At 41.4% G+C, this 19,098-nt stretch overlaps 1 protein-coding gene across 1 annotated transcript in view; it reads right to left on the bottom strand.

Annotated features, from left to right (window-relative positions):
* The window catches only part of LOC134330874 (dedicator of cytokinesis protein 7-like), a 92,922-nt gene that overhangs the window by 7,924 nt on the left and 65,900 nt on the right, over nt 1-19,098 (bottom strand). The window contains exons 29-43 of the mRNA XM_063012149.1: nt 18,714-18,853; nt 18,467-18,636; nt 17,138-17,286; nt 12,889-13,071; nt 9,888-10,014; nt 9,713-9,797; nt 9,440-9,536; nt 9,165-9,299; nt 7,163-7,315; nt 6,879-7,037; nt 5,536-5,636; nt 4,195-4,387; nt 3,929-4,072; nt 1,833-1,964; nt 311-325 (exon numbers count right to left, since the gene is read on the bottom strand). Of these exons, the coding sequence (XP_062868219.1) occupies nt 311-325; nt 1,833-1,964; nt 3,929-4,072; nt 4,195-4,387; nt 5,536-5,636; nt 6,879-7,037; nt 7,163-7,315; nt 9,165-9,299; nt 9,440-9,536; nt 9,713-9,797; nt 9,888-10,014; nt 12,889-13,071; nt 17,138-17,286; nt 18,467-18,636; nt 18,714-18,853 (1,983 nt within the window). The remainder of the gene's footprint in view (nt 1-310; nt 326-1,832; nt 1,965-3,928; nt 4,073-4,194; nt 4,388-5,535; nt 5,637-6,878; nt 7,038-7,162; nt 7,316-9,164; nt 9,300-9,439; nt 9,537-9,712; nt 9,798-9,887; nt 10,015-12,888; nt 13,072-17,137; nt 17,287-18,466; nt 18,637-18,713; nt 18,854-19,098) is intronic.

Raw genomic sequence — 19,098 nt, 5'->3', positions numbered from 1 at the left:
CACCATGATCATTACTTGTGTTGGGTAATGGACCAAACGTTTACTCTGACCTTAGCCATTCTTACAAAAGCATTATAGATTATTGTGTAAAAAGGAATTATCTGGATACTGATGTGTTGTAATAAAAGCACATATTCTCATACTCACCAGTCACCAGCACAGCACAGGCCAGGCCAGGACATGACATCACAGGAATGGAAAAAAGAAAAACAAGTGACAGCATGTGAGAAATACCCAACATTTGATCATGGTAAGTAGACGATTTGGAATGAGAATGTGGTACTACACATAAACTGATTCTGAGACATACCTCCCATCCTGAGCTCTGCAGGTTGGCATACAATACATTTACAAAGAAGACACAGAGAACAGGGCAGTATTAAAAAAACAGAAAAACACAATGAACAGCTTCGTCTACTACACTGTGTTTCAAGCTCAAAATAAATGATGTATTATGTAAACAAGTGCATGTTTGTTCTTTTTAAAATTCACTTAATAGTGACGTCAACATTTTATGCATAGATTTGTTGTAAAGCAGCATCAGTTCTAAAGGATTTTTGGACCAAGCTATATCAGAATTGCATTGTACCATCCTTTTATTTTTGGACACTTTCTAACACTAGCAGTGCTATTTGAATCAAGACTGACATCACATGCTCTGCCATATTTCTTGTACTTAACAGCTGTATCATATTAATAAATGCTGGTATTATTCTTCCCGGTATGTGTTTTCTTTAGCCATGACAATAATAGTTCTGTGAGGTAGTCATTTTTACTGGCAAAATGCAAGGTCTAAAGTAAATAAGTCTCAGATGTCCTGAACTTATAAAAACACCTTGACATTAAACATTAACAGCACCTTCTTGTTTCTACACTCACTGTCCATTTTATCAGCTCCACTTACCATATAGAAGCACTTTGTAGTTCTACAATTACTGTTTCTCTGCATGCTTTGTTAGCCCCCTTTCATGCTATTCTTCAATGGTTAGGACTCTCCCAGGACCATTGTCAGCATTGCAGTGACACTGACATGGTCGCGGTGTGTTAGTGTGTGTTGTGCTGGTATGAGTGGATAAGACACAGCAGCGCTAACTGAGTTTTTAAACACCTCACTGTCACTGCTGGACTGAGAATAGTCCACCAACCAAAAATATATCCAGCCAACAGCGCCCTGTGACCACTGTTGAAGGTCTAGAAGATGACCAACTCAAACAGCATCAATAGATGAGCGATCGTCTCTGACTTTACATCTACAAGGTGGACCAACTAGGTAGGAGTGTCTAATAGAGTGGACAGTGAGTGGACATGGTATTTAAAAACTCCAGCAGCGCTGCTGTTTCTGATCCACTCATACCAGCACAACACACACTAACACACCACCACCATGTCAGTGTCACTGCAGTGCTGAGAATGATCCACCATCTAAATAATACCAGCTCTGTGGTGGTCCTGTGTGGGTCCTGACCATTGACGAACAGCATGAAAGGGGGCTAACAAAGCATGCAGAGAAACAGATGGACTACAGTCAGTAATTGTAGAACTACAAAGTGCTTCTATATGGTAAGTGGAGCTGATAAAATGGACAGTGAGTGTAGAAACAAGGAGGTGGTTTTAATGTTATGGCTGATCAGTGTATGCTATATATTGAGCACCAAACACATGCTAATTTTAAACAGTTTTTATGTTGTTTTAAAAATATGTAAACAATTTGTCAAAAAAAATTCCAAAATCATCTGGTTAATCTTCAAGTACCACCACAGTCTGAGGACCAATTCTTTAAAGTACCCTTACTTACTGTATGCCTTGTGAGTGTTGAGGGAGGTGTTACAGACCTGATTGTAGATTTTGTTGAAGGCATCCTGTAGCTTGCCATGGATGGAGGCGAGCTTCTTGTAGTCTCTGTTGGCCTCGTGGATGGGGCAGAGGATCTTATAGACTTCATTTATAGCTTCATACATGCCAGCCTAGAGTACATACAACGAGTCTGTGTTTTACAAGGGATCTCTATTACATGTATATCTACTTAATATCCTCAGTGTAGACAAGTAATAGCAACAAATCAAATACAAGCTCCCCCCTCTGCCCAGCCCATTTTTAAAAATTCAGAAATGTGGTTGTCACACAGCTTCAAGGTCCTAAGGACCTGGGCTAGAGCATGTGACTCAGGTCACTGCCTTTGAAGAGTTTGCTTTGTTTTTCCCATGTCCATGTGGGTTTTCTTTCAGGTACGTTCGTTTCCTCACAACATTTAATGATATGACAAAGTTGGACTGGCAGTTGCAACCTCTGTTGCGACCAAAGTTGCAACCTCTGCTGGCTGGCCAATGGAGCCTGTTCAGAGATGGGGAATAATGGAGATCAGTGTGTGACTCTTTGTTAATGATACTGATCCCTGTGGGTTTTTTTTTGGTTTTTAATATTTTCTTTATTCATTTTCTCCCCCTTTTTCTCCCTTTTTAGAGCGTCCAATTGCCCCATTGCATCACGCTTCCTCTCCACCAATGCCGATCTCTGCTCTGATTGAGGAGAACGAAGTTAACCCACGTCCCCTCCGACACGTGGGCAGCAAGCCGTATGCATCTTATCACCTACACTTTGACGAGTGCAGTGCAGCTTAACTGCGTGTATGGAGGGACACACCCTAAGAGCACTCTTTTCTCATCTCTGTGCAGGCGCCATCAATCAGCCAGCAGAGGTCGTAATTGCACCAGTCATGAGAGAGAGACCCTATCCGGCTTAGTCCCGCCCATCTGAACATCTGAACAACAGGCCAATCGTTGTTCATGTGGCCGCTCAGCCTCAGCCGGAAAGGCAGAGCTGAGATTCGATACGATGTATTCGAGATCCCAGCTCTGGTTCCAGCGTGTCTTTTAACCACTGTGCCACCTGAGTGGCACTGATCCCTGTGTAAACCTGCTTTGTGCAGGTGAAATTAACTGGTTGGCTACTGCACACATGTCGAGTATGTGTTAGGATAGGGGTCTGCAGCAGTAGAGGAGATACACCTGGATAGCTAAATAAGATTTGATTGAGAGAAAAATGGAAATTCATTAAAATTGCTTCCTGCAAAACATTTATTTAAAGTTTTTGGATGAGCCCTAGACCCACTGTGACTCTGATCAGGATAAAGTTACTCAATATATGAGTGAATAGATGTGAAACATCATTTAGTCATCACGGTTGTTATTTGAATATGTAAGAAGGTAAAAAACCCAGCAAAAGAATCAAGTGGGTTCATCTAAGGGTGAGTTAAATTATAATTATAAAAAGCCACAGCAAGCAATTCCAGGATGAGGAAACTTGCTATCTAAAATGCAAACGTGGTCTCCTAATTTCACAGCTCACTAGTTGCCATGCTGTATTTATCTCACAATGCCATGGTTCTAATTAAAAGTGGAGTCCAACAGCTCAGGGTTTTGCAAAACAGTGAAAAACAGTTTCTCTCCGCCATGTCTGTGCTTAGCTTCTGACTACGTCATATAAACAATCTGTCTCAGTGGAAGCACTCTGTTAAGGTCAGCGGCAAATTGGGTCAGTTCAAAACTTTGAGTGCAGCAAAAAAAAAAAAAAAAAACAGTAAAACTGAGCATCAAAGCAGTAAATGTGCATAGTGCTCGCCACTCAAGGTACATTGCATTCCATTGAAAAAAAGGCACAGCCAACACAAAAGCAGTAAATGCAGCCTTACTGTCACTGTAACAGCCACAACAATATGATTGTGAATAGATAATAAGATCCTGCATGGCTCTGACAAGCTATTTTCACTGCAGGACTTTTGCAACACTAACGCTTCCTAAAATGACAACTGTATCTAGAGAGTGTACGGACAAATTGCTCAAAATAATCCAATCATAGTGTCTCTACAATTAACAACAATGGAAATCAATGAGAGCCTGTGAGGAACGTACTATACATCTTAAACACTTACCATGTTAAAGGAGGCAGCTGCTTGCTCCAGCAATCCTACCAGCCCAACCTCGCTAAAGTACTTCCCCGCACAGATGCCCTCTTCCTCCGGGGACAAGATATCATCAGATACAGCTGACTCCTCCAGTACATTAGATGAGATACTCTATAAATAGAGATAAAACACACAAGTGTGACCACATGTTCCAAAAACAGGTAACAGCTAAAGTTAAGTAGTAAGCTTTTTAAATACACTTCATTCGTGCACTTGCCCAGAAAATTTCCCACCTGGAAAGTTACGCAGCCAATAGGAAGGTAGCGGCAGTCCTCCAGCATGTTGAGGTACTCTGCCACCAGGGCGGCACTGTGGACCAGGCAGTGTGCAGCTTCAGCGTGGTTGCCCCTCTCCGAATGCTTTCCAGCCATGTTCTGAAGCCAAGTCAGACGCAAGTCCGGAGAGTTCTGATAACCCTTAGCGATCCTGAGGCATTGAAAAAGAACTGAAATCTGCAGATCAAGAACTGACTTCCTGTTTAGTTCAATACAACAAAGGCTGTTTTAGCCAAAGCATCATGAAAATAGAAAATGGAAAGCAAAAATCATAAACTAACAAACAAACAAAAATAATAGTACCCTACAAAAATATCATTAACAGCAAAACCAACAATGCCAGGGTGGTGCAGCCTTCTATGACGCCACTGTTGAGATCCGGGTTTGAATCCCTCAGTGCTATAGACATGATATGTCTGAGGAAAAGATGGCCAAAGTCCTGCAATAGACTGGCACCCTGTCCAGGGCATTCCTGCCTCACGTCCCAAGTGTTTTCTAATGAGATCTTGCATGCTGCCACCACGACTGGGACAAAGTGGCTAAAAAACTGAGGAGGGTATATTCGCCTGTCCCACACCCACTCTGAACCATGCACAGTCCCTCGATTCCTTCTTTTTTGCCTGCGCCTCGATTGATGAGGCTCCTCCACTGCTGCACAGGAACCTCGGGTAGCTAACCAGGGTCCTTGCACAATGTTTGAAGACCCTATACACTTTATTATTCCAGTCTTTTCCCACCCAGCAGATGGCAAATTTGTCTGCTGCAGGCACTGCCAACTGGTCCTGCTAGATGGCGTCCAGACGACCAGTAGCAGAGCTGAGATTCAAACCGGGGTGTTCAGAACCTCAGGGCTGGTGTGCCACCTGGGCACAAGAGTAATATTCTTTATACTTGTGAAGAAGGTGTGGGTAAAGAGTTGTGGGGATGTGGAGACAGAAGGGAGCTTGGAACTGTAGGTGTTACACATAGCCTATTAGGCAGTAACACCGTTACATGTTTTGCAGGAAATGCTGCTGTGTGATCTTCCCTGATGAAGGATGGACTCCTGGCCACAAATGGCTATCCGACAGTTCTCAGTTAAATAACAGGATTAAAACTGTACACACAGACATTCTGGGAACAATCGATTATATCGATTAACGGTCAGTTTAAAATACTTATAGTACTTAGGTATACAGTTACTTTAGAGAGGGCAGTGTTCTAGCTATATAAAAAATGCTTAATGGTAAACAAATCCCAAAGGATTACAAAACGTGTCAAGCCCTACTCACATGGAAATATGAAACTCAAACAATATACCTGTACATAAGGTCCAGCAGCATCTCGGGGTCCTGCTGATGCTCCTTCATCTTCACTGTATCAGTGAGGATCATGTGCAGGTTAAACACCAGATCCTGGACCTGCGGTGGATACAAACAAGACAAATCTCTCAAATCCTTTATCTCATGGCTCATCATTTCGTGCCAAACTTTGTAAAAGAATTGTCATTAAGTTCAAAAAGCACATTTCTTAAAACACGATCACATATAATTTGGGTATTTGACCATCTACAGTACACAATATTGTAAAAAGATTAAGGGAATCCTGAAAATGTTAATCCTTTTAGGTCAAGGCCAGAAACCAATGTTAAATGTGTATGACCCCCGAAACATTCAGACTTGCTACTGTAATCAATATGGCCACATGGGACACAAAGAAGCCATACGTTGTAAGCTATAGTCAGATGAGTCCCTGCTTCAGCTTGTTTTAAGGAAAAAGCTGACATCGAGTTATGTGTACCAAAGATGAAAACGACCATCCAGACTCTTATCAGAGAACGGTGAAAAAGCCAATATCTGTCATGGTACTGGGCTAAATCAGTGCTCATGGCATGAGTGACATATGTGTGAAAGTACCATTTATGCAGAGGTATTCATTGGAAACTTAAAGCGACATGGTTATCTTTGAAAGACAATGTCAGGCTTTATTCGGCATGTGCTACAACAGTGTGGCTTCATAGACACAGAGTGTGCATGCTTGACTGACCTGCCTGCAGTTCATATCTGTCTCCTATTGAAAATATCAAATACAGAAAACTGAACAGGTTAAAGTACTGCTCTGAGTTTTAAATAGAACAGGTTAAAGTCCTGCTCTGAATATGATGGACAAGAGTCCCCAACTATGGTACACAATCCTCGTTCGGGTTTTCCGCCTACACAGTGTTGACTTTCCTCCTACAGGAAGTATGTTTTCTTTCAACATGGAGCCGGCTCACACAAAATAGCATGACTAGCTTAAAATCCTGGGGCGTAAGTGGCATGCTGATTATTTATTTACTCATTCATTCACTCATTCAGCAGCACAGTGGCTTGTTAGGTAGTACTGACACCTCACAGCAAGAAGGTCCTGGGTTAGATTCCAGGTGGAGTGGTCCAGCTCCTTTCTGTGTGTAGTTTGCATGTTCTCCTGTGTATGCCTGGGTTTCCTCCAGTAGCACCGGTTTCCTCCCACAGTCCAACGACGTGCAAGTTAGGTGAATTGGAGATATAAAATTGCCTGTGATGGTGTTTGACATTATTACTTTGCATTATTATTATCATTAAATGCCCAGTGTGTGTGTGTGTGTGTGTGTGTGTGTGTGTGTGTGTGTGTGTGTGTGTAACCTGCTCAGGGAAGGGTGAGTCTCGAAGCTCCAGATCCTCCTCTGCGTAGGTGAGAATGGTTTTGAGAGAACGCCGCAGGTGCTCCTCGTTAAAGGTTTGAGATGTACCCACCAATGATGACAAAGACATGGTGACCTGCATTTTAACCCGTGCAAAGTTCTGCAGGACCAAGCAAAATACAACCTTAATCACTACACAACCAAAGCTGCTAAATTCTACAAGGTGTCAAAAGTGAAAATGGTTTAGGGTTGCGTAATGTGAGCGAGAAACATAAGGTGTCTCACGTTGCCGATCTCGTAGTTCTGTCTCATGAGCAGGTAGAGGGAGGCGCTGGCATGGCTGCGTACAGAGCTGATACTGCTGCTGCAGTGGCGCAGTAAACGCAGACACAGGTCAGCACACAACTCTGTGTCTTCCTCAAAAAGCATCTCTGGGAACTACAAATACAAATACACACAATATGGGAAAGTGAACATGCAAGCGTTAGAGTCATGTAAGTCTCAAGCCAGTCTAAGATGAGCTTCATCCTTAAATCAGTCAAAAGTTGATGATTGCTTGTGTAGTAAAATCATTGAAATCTTTGAAATCAAGTCAATCAGAATACAGCTAATCAGGTGTGTTACAAACTGCATATAACCATACTAAATATTACCTTTAAGTACAGCACCATCAATTGGCTCATTACTATTAATCATTTATTCATCTATTTTAATGGATTTTACCGTTATGTTTTACACACTTTGGTTACATTCATGACGGGGCAGGTAATTACTGGTAACACAATATTCATCCTTTCATATCTCCAATTCACCTCACTTGCATGTCTTTGGGCTGTGGGAGGAAACCGGAGGTCCCGGAGGAAACCCACGCAGACATGGGAAGAACATGCAAACTCCACACAGAAAGGACCCAGGCTGCTCCACCTAGAAATTGAACCCAGGACCCTCTCGCTGTGAGGTGTCAGTGCTACCCACTGAGCCACCGTGCTGCACTCAATTTTTTAATTTTTTTAATGCATTTTCTCCCAATTTTCCTCCCGATTTAGCGCACTCAATTTGTCTTCTGCTGCTGAGGGATACCCGATTGCATCCGAGAAGAGCACATCGCTGTGCACGTGTCTGGAGACTCCTCTTCTCGCCCCTGCACCTCCTCCGCCAATCAGGGTCCTTACACAGCGTATGAAGACCCACCCACCCACACATAGTCCGGCCCCCACCCAGATACGGTGGCCAATTAGTATCTGCTGCAGGCACTTCAAACCGAGAAGTTCAGAATCTCGGAGCTGGTGTGCTAGCGGAATATCCTGCTGCGCCACCTGGGTGCCTGTCCTCATTATTAATAAGACACAGCACTGCTACTCTGACCTGTATGCACTTCATACATGCTCTGCTCTGCTTTTTGCGCTGCTCTGTGTTCTTAGTCATTCTTAGTCACCTTAGTCTTGTTCTTATCATCTTCTTGTCATTTAAAAGTAATCTGTTGGAGGACAAGCTGAGGCAGAAACAACTACAAGACACAAAAGACTATTTGGGCAGTCCTATACAGTTCTAGTCTTCATTTTTTACATGCAGTTAGACTAATGACAAGATGTTTTAAAGTGGCATAAAACTTTGTTTTCCACACGCCCCTTTCAACATGTGTGCTGCAACCAACCAATTCTTTTTCACCTGCAGGCATGTTTATATGGAGATCCAGATCACGCACAGAGAATCATACACTGATCTCGCGTCATCCATCAGCCAGCAGAGGCCGTAACTGCAGCAGTTATGAGGAATCCCCGCTGGCATTCCCACACTTCAGACAAGCCAATCATTGTTTGTTGTTGTGCTAGCGTGTTTTACTGCTGTGCCACCTGAGCACCCCAAAGAAACAATTATGTATTGAGAAATCTTGTCACATGCAGTTCCATTTAATCATAAGAATGCTAATCCCCAGGTGCCAAGGTGTTGCAGCGGGATATTCTGCTAGCACACCAGCGCTGAGATTCTGGGTCTGCTACCGGTCAGCTGGGCACCATCTAGCAGGCACAATTGGCAGTGCCAGCAGCAGACAAAATTGGCCACCGAGTCTGCTGGATGGGAAAAGACCGGACTAAGTGGGTGACACAAGTCAAAATTCCATGTTGACGTCCGGGTTACAGACGTCAGTTTTGAGTGAAAATCCAAGAAGGTGTAAAGAATCAAGACTTGCATCCAAGTTCACTGTCAAGTGCTACATTAATAATGTAACACACTGTTTATATTCACATTTAAATTACTCACAGCCTAACATGCACTGTACACACACCTTAAAGACCAAAGCTCTCTGTGTAGTGAAGCAGTGTTGCAAGAAAAGAGCACTCTGGTTTCCAGCCATGCTGTGGAGAAGAACTTTTAGCACTCCGCCCAATACGCTCTCCTTCAGCTCAGACAGAACCACCGTCTACCACACACAAACACACACACACAAATGAATTTGGATATAAAATTTTGTTTCAATCTATAACAGCCATAATTATGCAAGCTAGAAGCTGAAATAAAACAATAAACAGGAGAATGAATTAATGAAAGAAGCTTCTTTACTTTGACAATAATTTCCAGAGTGTCCAAAACTATTAAAGAAGCTTCAGTTGCCAAGTTTCCATCCACCACTGACTCCTGTTCCATCTCTGCTTTTGTTCTGCGCGCACACACACATAGAAGGATGGAAACAGACCCACTCACTGACAAATGCATGAAGTATATTAATAAATTATGCAGTTACACACATTGGCTAACTCGTAAATAGGGTTCTATAAAGCCAGTTTGCAGTTCTCACTAATATATGAAAGCTAGGAAGGATGAAAAGAAACCCACTTGTCCACTCGGTCTGCATTCTGTCTCCAGTGAGTCACATTCTTTCTCCATCGTACATTCTCCTGGCTTCCATAAGGACTTCTCTCTGCAGACATTCAATATACAGGTTAAAAAGAATCATATGTTCACTGAAACACAGACCCACACACCCACGCACAAAGATACGATGTTGTACCTCGGCAACGGCGGACCATTTCCTGTCGGGCTCCGATAGTGCCTAGGATGGCCTCCTCCAGACGGGCCTTCATGTCCTGCGATTTCTTGAACGTCAAGCTGTTGATCCGCTCCAGAGTCTTCTTCCCCTGAGTTCAACAATCAGAGACAGAAACCACTGATTAGGACTGACGTTACAAAATGTAAATCCAGTAAGATCATGATGGAAACGTACAGGGGTTGGACAATGAAACTGAAACACCTGGTTTTAGACCACAATAATTTATTAGTATGGTGTAGGGCCTCCTTTTGCGGCCAATACAGCGTCAATTCGTCTTGGAAATGACATATACAAGTCCTGCACAGTGGTCAGAGGGATTTTAAGCCATTCTTCTTGCAGGATAGTGGCCAGGTCACTACGTGATGCTGGTGGAGGAAAACGTTTCCTGACTCGCTTCTCCAAAACACCCCAAAGTGGCTCAATAATATTTAGATCTGGTGACTGTGCAGGCCATGGGAGATGTTCAACTTCACTTTCATGTTCATCAAACCAATCTTTCACCAGTCTTGCTGTGTGTATTGGTGCATTGTCATCCTGATACACGGCACCGCCATTGGATGCACATGGTCCTCCAGAATGGTTCGGTAGTCCTTGGCAGTGACGCGCCCATCTAGCACAAGTATTGGGCCAAGGGAATGCCATGATATGGCAGCCCAAACCATCACTGATCCACCCCCATGCTTCACTCTGGGCATGCAACAGTCTGGGTGGTACGCTTCTTTGGGGCTTCTCCACACCGTAACTCTCCCGGATGTGGGGAAAACAGTAAAGGTGGACTCATCAGAGAACAATACATGTTTCACATTGTCCACAGCCCAAGATTTGCGCTCCTTGCACCATTGAAACCGACGTTTGGCATTGGCACGAGTGACCAAAGGTTTGGCTATAGCAGCCCGGCCGTGTATATTGACCCTGTGGGGCTCCCGACGGACAGTTCTGGTGGAAACAGGAGAGTTGAGGTGCACATTTAATTCTGCCGTGATTTGGGCAGCCGTGGTTTTATGTTTTTTGGATACAATCCGGGTTAGCACCCGAACATCCCTTTCAGACAGCTTCCTCTTGCGTCCACAGTTAATCCTGTTGGATGTGGTTTGTCCTTCTTGGTGGTATGCTGACGTTACCCTGGATACCGTGGCTCTTGATACATCACAAAGACTTGCTGTCTTGGTCACAGATGCGCCAGCAAGACGTGCACCAACAATTTGTCCTCTTTTGAACTCTGGTATGTCACCCATAATGTTGTGTGCATTGCAATATTTTGAGCAAAACTGTGCTCTTACCCTGCTAATTGAACCTTCACACTCTGCTCTTACTGGTGCAATGTGCAATTAATGAAGATTGGCCACCAGACTGGTCCAATTTAGCCATGAAACCTACCACACTAAAATGACAGGTGTTTCAGTTTCATTGTCCAACCCCTGGACAATGGTTTGCTGCTCCTACTAGATGGGATGGCGCTATATAAAAAGTGCTATATAAATAAATTTGACTTGACGACTTTTGTTTTCTACAATGTCTACAAAGCTGACAATGTTTTTATTGTTTATATTGTCTTTTTCATTTCATTTCCATTTCATCAACCGCTTAATCTCAAAACCCCACCCAGGCATATCCAATCATGGCTGTGTAAATACCTGACTGGCCAATAGTACTGCTGAGATTGGAACATGGATCTAAGCAGTGGTGGGCTAGTATAATCGACAGCTGCACCACTTGTGTGCATCAAGCCAAAATATAAAAAGGTTCCACTGAAAGTTTTAGTAACATCTGGCAGACTGGAGGCACTTGAGTTTATTGGTACTTGAAAGCAGTGGCATTCATCTGGAAACCCTCGGAAACAATGTTGGGTTATGTACATGGCGTCTGATTGCTGTTAGGGGGACATCTTGACCCCTAAGACCTTACTAATTTCTGCAATTACCTAGCTGTGATGCTTGGAGATTCGTTGTCTGCTTAAACCATCCTTCTCATCGTATGCCACCAATGCAGACATACCTCATCTTTCAGGCAGATTCTGATCTGCCATGTCCTTTACATCAGTAAGCTTAAACTTTCTTTCTTCTGAGAAGGGAGCAGGGTTTTCTTAAATCCAAGATTTCTCTTTTGGTTTAGGAGCTTGCTTATGGTTGAACAATAAACATGACCATTGCTTTCTGCAAGTTTGTTTCACAGCAGCCATATGCCCAGTTCCCCTTTCTGGACTTTCAGTCTGTTACAGGGGCTGCCTAGGTTAGGGAGAATGGCTGTAGTTTCATGTTTTCTCCCCTTATTTATGATGAACCGAGATTTGTGGTCCAGTGCCCTCTATAGGGTCCTGTATCCTTTTACTAATCAAGGCATCTCTATGATTGGATGACTTGTACTGAATGCTCAAACATATTAATGGACCCTGCAAATTCTTAGCCTAATCATCGAGGGCAGTGGTCCCCAACTATTGGGCTGCGGGCTGGTACCGGTCCGTGGGTCATTTATTACCGGGCCGCACAGAAGAATAAATAATTACAAATCGCAACGACCAATTAAATTTCCAATACTTTTTAGTGTCTCTAATAACCACTAGTTGGGAGCAGCATCTCGTTGCAGCGAAAAAAGCTCAGGGTTCCCACCGATTTTGCATCCAATAGTTGGTCCGCCGGTCTGTGAAATTGTATCTTATATGAAACCGGTCCGTGGTGCAAAAAAGGTTGGGAAGTGCTGATCTAGGGTAAGTAACTGAAACAGCTGATCCATATATCGAGTGTATGTACATGAATACAATCTTAACTGTGTTCTTCTTTTGTTAACAACAAATGTCTCACTTGACAAATGCACACTGTTTTATAGCTCCATTAATGAGAAGTTATAATATAGTTTAATATAGTGTTACTGTAGGCTTATTCAACATCAGTACACATACGTCAGGTTTTCTCATTTAGACCTGCATACTGAAGAAGCAAGCTGGGCTTTGATGCAGATGCAGTACCTTGTACTCAAAGCAGGAGATGGCCAGGTGCAGGAGGTCAAGCAGCCGGTTGATGTGCAGCACGGAGAGCTCTGAGATCCAGCGCTCTAGCAAGGCTGCATCTGCGTTTTTCAGCACCCACAGAACACACACCAGCAAAATCCTGCTGCACTCAGCAGAGATAGTGCTGCCCTGACGTCCCGTCTGGTCCAGGCACACATGTGAACACACACACACACAATATCAGTGACATTCAACTAGGGCTGGGCGATATGGATCAAAAATGATATCTCGATATTTTTTTCTGAATGGCGATATACGATATATATCTTGATATTTTTTTATCCCATAAGGTAATAACAAAAAGACACTTCTGAGACAAAGCTACATGTTCCAATTTTTTTACAGGCACTTTTATTAATATTCATGCTGGGGAAGCTTCACACAAGAACTATTTTTCCTTAAAAAAAAAAAAAAAGAGCTATTCTAAGAAAAAAAAAAGTTGTTTTCTAAGGCATCTTCTGTCGTCTAATGTGAATTACAAATATATTGTCTGGCCCTTTAAGAATGTTAAGTGCACTATAGGGCGCAGGGAGCGAGTGTGTAGGGAAGATGTCGGAATGACGGTTTCCGGCTGAGCTTGTGTGACATTAAAAGTAAAACCCCATTAAAGTAAACCCCTCGTTAACCCCCCACCCCCCATGTTTGGACTTTATACATTATTTTATGTATATGTCGCCACAACATTAACATTTACATTAATATTTTCTTTTACTGTATAGAACTCAGTTCTGTAATACAGGTACAGTATAACTAATCGTTCATGTTACTGTGTAACTATTACAACATTTAATGCATTTTAATCCGCGTTCTTCTTCATGCACTTTATTATTATTTAACAGCTTTATTTGTTGTTTAATTGCTGTTTGCTGCAGAGTTAGTTCATGCAATTTAATAATGTTTGGTTGTTTATTGGCCGACAACAAGAAATACTATAATAGAAGATAAATAAATAAATAAATGACGTGTCGGACGTCGGGCGATCATCCAGTATAAACTAACACAACCACGTACAACATCCAGTACAGAAATCCCCATAATGTTTGTATTTACAGATAGAGCAAGTATATGCACATCACATATACAAACACAAGAGTCAGAACAACAGGAGACGCACCGCTACGTTATTATTACTTTCTCAACACTTAATGTGAAGTAAATACGTGCATGTCAGCGCGTGCATGCGCTTGTGTTGGTTTTTAAAACGAATAACGACTCGTTTTCTTGTTTTTTAACTTTGGGATTTGAAGTGAAAACAAATGACCAAAGGTACACGGAGCTGGAACCTTTAGTCTGGACTTGTTTTCGGCATTCTCTACAGAATACATTATTCTGCTCCTCATCTGACACTTTGAATTCGAACCATCTCCAAATAATTCCAGAAAGAGTCATTATTTTTCTTTTTAGTAAGCAGCTCCTCTTCGATAGCTTCTGTCATGTCTTTATCCGTCTCCATGCTATCGCTGCCTGCAGGACTTACTGGTGAAGCGGTGGGGGAGGGGCGAGTTGTGTTCAGTGAGGGAGAGGGGTGGGGCAGGTGAACATGTGCAGAGACAAACTAGGAGAAGAGAAAGACGAACTGTCTGATCTAACTGGAACGTTACATCTACAGTATATCGATATATGCGATATTGTCTTATCTTATATCGCGTATGAAAATATATCGATATTTTATAAAATCTCGATATATCGCCCAGCCCTACATTCAACTGTGTTTGAAATCTTACTAAGATAAACACAACACATGCTCTAGAGATCTCACACAAAGACAGCTTTACACACCCTTAGAGATAAATGCAAAACTCGCATGATGATCATTTTCCCACAATATGGAAGTCATTAACTGAGAATATCTCAACCTAAGATCAGAGCCCTCTAGTGGCAAAGATCAGTGGCTCAAATACAACAAACGAGGTTTTAAAGGCAGCCCTGCACAAAAAACATTCAAAAAGTGGCACTCTGCTCAGAGAGGAACAATCCAGAAGCTCACCATCCTTAAAATACATTTTGATTAATGTTCAATGTATTCCTTAGACTGTTATAAATACATAATGTACCATTCTATTCCTCAGTATCTGCAATGCTTTCAGAGCAAAATGATTTGCAAGCAAAAATAGGTCATGGCTCACCACTTTATATCATTATATCCTCACCTGTTTCCACTTCATCGGCTTCTTCCATTGTGGAATGTTTTAAAACAGAGTAACATTAATATTCTATTCACTTTACTCTTATTTTGCCCCATTTCAACTTTCTTAACTCTGTTGCAGGTATTAAATTATAAATGTGTTTATATTAACAAACTAAAACGTTTGTCAGCCAGGTCATTTCTTCCTAATTTTATCAGACTATTAAAAAAAAAATCACAGATTCCACTTCTTACTACTTTTTAGTGCATTTAACAGAACTAGGGTTGTACTTTCTGCAGTTAAATTCTGCTGTATTCCTTTCATTTGGGTTATCATTTAAATACGTAAATAAAATCAGCAATGAGTTAAAACAGTACAAAGCCAAAATACCTAATGTTTCAGCTAATCAGCAGGACTTTTTGTATAGAACTTGCTCTTTCTAAATGTGATGGATGCAACAAATTTTGAACAAGGTGGGACAGAGAGCACTGTGTTACATTACATTTACATTTTTGGCATTTAATCAACAACTCAAACACACATTTGTACCGCCGTTTCCAAGACTACATATTCCTTCTTGATATTTAATTTCTTGTATTCATACCTGTATGTATATATCGGTTATAATCTATATTATTTTATCTACATATATTGCTATTATTATTATTATCCATATATCACCACTATTATATACACACATTTTACACACACATACTATATATATATATATATATATATATATACACACACACCCATAACTGATACATTATATATATTTATAACTACAACAATATTCTTATCTCTATATTTATTCTTATATATCTGTATATATTGTTTATAAGAATAGATACACTACTGCTTCTATTACATGTACCAGATGCACAATTTGCACATACTGTTTTTCTGTTGCATACCATATGCTGTATAAATGCACCTTATTTACTTACTTACTTTATTTGTATTTGAATTAGTTTCTCTTCTTTAGCTTGTTAAACTACTGGAGACCAATAATTTTGTTTGGGATAAATAAAGTATCAATCTATCTTTAGAAGACACTCTTATCCAGAGCGACTTACAGAAGTGCTTCCATTGCGAACATTACCTTACTCTAGTTTAAGTAAACAACAGTCCAAGAACACAAATCTGCTGAAACACTTGTAGAACCAAAGTTAGTGGGGTTTGAATAAGAGTGTTAGTATGTAAGTACAAGTCAGCTTAAGTGCTTAGAAAAGAGATGATGGAGGTTTTTAATCGTTTTTTAAAGACAGCGAGAGACTCAGATGTTCGGACAGACAGGGGAAGTTCGTTCCACCACTTGGGTGCAAGTACAGGGAAAAGCTTTGATGCTCGTCTTCCTTGAGTCCTGGGTGGAGGATCAAGTCGAGCGAGACTAGTGGCTTATTACATGACTTTTTCCTTTAAAGGCAAGTTTGGGAAGTGAGGATGCCGATTATTTTAGGTCTGGACTGTAAACAGGCCACGCTGTTGTACCACATACAGAACGTGGCTTGATGTCTTGCTGAAACAAGCAGGGACCTCTGTACAACAGATGTCATCTAGATGAAAGCATATGTTAATCCAAAACGAATATGCACCCCTCAGCACTGAGAGGGTTTACACAGATGTGCTAATTTCCCATGCCATTGGCACTAATACACCCCATACCAGACAGATGCTGGCTATAAAGGGGTAGTTTTACCAAGAAAATGACAGCTGAAAACCACATTTTAATTGAAATATTATTCTTTGATTTGCTTTTAAAGTGTAGGTTAATTATCTAATGTTTTATGGTTTTTCAAACATCTTGGAACCTGGCTTGTAACTCACACACATACTTAATTCTGGTTGGTAGGTGAATGGTTAGGTAAAAAATTTTGTAAATTAGTATCTTCAGTTACCAAACTATAAAAACTAAAAAGTATACTTAATAGGAAAGATAATAGAATACAGTGCAAAACGTGTGTATTGCAGATATCAAATTCTACATGTTTCTTGTATTTAAAATGTCCCAACTTTTCCTGAAACATGGAAACATGGTACAGTTTATAAGCAGGTACTGTGTGCAGGTACTGTGTGCTCACCAATGAAGGCAGTGTGAAGAGATTGGCTTTGGAATGTGGAAGTGGGGAACCTGCTATTGCCATAGCAATCGAGGGGCTGATGGTGCTGTTGTCTGGGTCAGAGTCATCAAAAACCACAGAGGCATGCCTTGCACGCTGAGGAGAGGTATCTACAAAAAAGTAAACATCTCTAATTTAAAGCATATGAGCAAAAATACACAGCCTGGATGGTAAAGTGCCCAACTCACAAATACAGTGTGTCGGCTGAGGCACAACACAGTGGGCTTAAACAGTAAATATGTGCATTTATCATTCTGTTTGGAATTAGAGTAACAGTATGCCTTGCTTGAAAAAAAAAACTAGCAAAAAGGCTTCCAGATGCAAATGGTAGGCAATCATATTAATAGTAAATATATGAATGTTGTGGAATGATATTAATTGTATGGATATATGATATGCAGTCATATGAATGGTACTGATATCTAAAAGGGGAATTTGGCATATGGTATTACAATTAGATAAATGGTTTAGATGCAAAGCAATTTTATGGATGGTATATACACCGATTAGGCATAACATTATGACCACCTTCCTAATATTGTGTTAGTCCCCCTTTTGCTGCCCCATATGCAAAGAACTGTGATGCACTGTGTATTCTGACACCTTTCTATCAGAACCAGCATTAACTTCTTTAGCAATCTGAGCTACAGTAGCTCGTCTATTGGATTGGACCACACGGGCCAGCCTTCGCTCCCCACGTGCATCAATGAGCCTTGGCCGCCCATGACCCTGTCATGAGTTTACCACTCTTCCTTCCTTGGAGCACTTTTGATAGATACTGACCACTGCAGACCGGGAACACCCCACAAGAGCTGCAGTTTTGGAGATGCTCTAATTTAACTTACTTAAATCCTTACGCTTGCCCATTTTTCCTGCTTCTAACACGTCAACTTTGAGGATAAAATGTTCACTTGCTGCCTAATATATCCCACCCACTAACAGAATGAAGAGATAATCAGTGTTATTCACTTCACCTGTCAGTGGTCATAATGTTATGCCTAGTCGGTGTATGTACATTTATTTATTGATAGTTAGCTGGTAAAATAATAGAACTAAACCATACAATAAAGCCAAGTTTTTTTTGTTATTGTATAGATTAGATTAATATTAGCAGAACAAAAAGGGCGGACTAAAAATTCACCACTACAAAAACTGAAAACCATCCAGCCAGTTTCCTAGACTCTGACCTGACCTTTAGAACAAAGACTATTCAAACTGGGCTCAAAACATTAAAGCTAAAAACAGCAGCTATATGGGGAAAAAAGAAAGATTTTTTTCTTATTTGCTCACCAGTGAAGTCATAGAGCTGGGACAGAGTCTCCATGACAGTAGGGATGAGTGGAAGGTACAGCTGGGCGATATGGGCACGGACCTGAGGGTCGACGTAGCGTTGGTCTGAATCGTGACTGCACAACAGTGAGTGCACCGCACTGATGGCCTTCTTGTGTAAAAAGAAGACGCTGCTGGAGAGAGTGGAAACAGCTTAGTGTGGTATTTGGGTGTGTTGGTGAGTATAAAGTGTGTGTATGTGACATACCCCTCTCCTTCAGGCTCTAGGATGAGGGAAAGCTCGGAAAGAAGCAATCCAGACAGGAAGTGCTGCTGGCGGAAAGGCACGGACAGTTCAAACATGCTGACCACACCCTGGTCCTGTACTGGATAAGAGAACGCCGAACTCTGAAAATGGGAGATACGACCAACAAATAGTTGTTAATGGTAAAAAACGTGTATTCTAAAAGCCCACAAAAGTAAAAGCCATTATTTATTTCTCAAAAACAATACGCTTCTTGAATGAAAGATTATTTGTTACCAATGACAGACAGTGGGTTATTGTTTGTATTACGATTAGGCACAGTTTTTATGCTTCCACACCATAGTCCTCATTTTACAGAGGCGCCCACTAGGTGTGAATTTGTAGTGTG

The sequence above is a fragment of the Trichomycterus rosablanca genome, chromosome 2, assembly GCF_030014385.1.
Source record: "Trichomycterus rosablanca isolate fTriRos1 chromosome 2, fTriRos1.hap1, whole genome shotgun sequence".
NCBI classification, from domain to species: Eukaryota; Metazoa; Chordata; class Actinopteri; order Siluriformes; family Trichomycteridae; genus Trichomycterus; species Trichomycterus rosablanca.
Note: the sequence above shows the minus strand (reverse complement) of the source record. Positions and strands in the feature narration are given on the sequence as shown.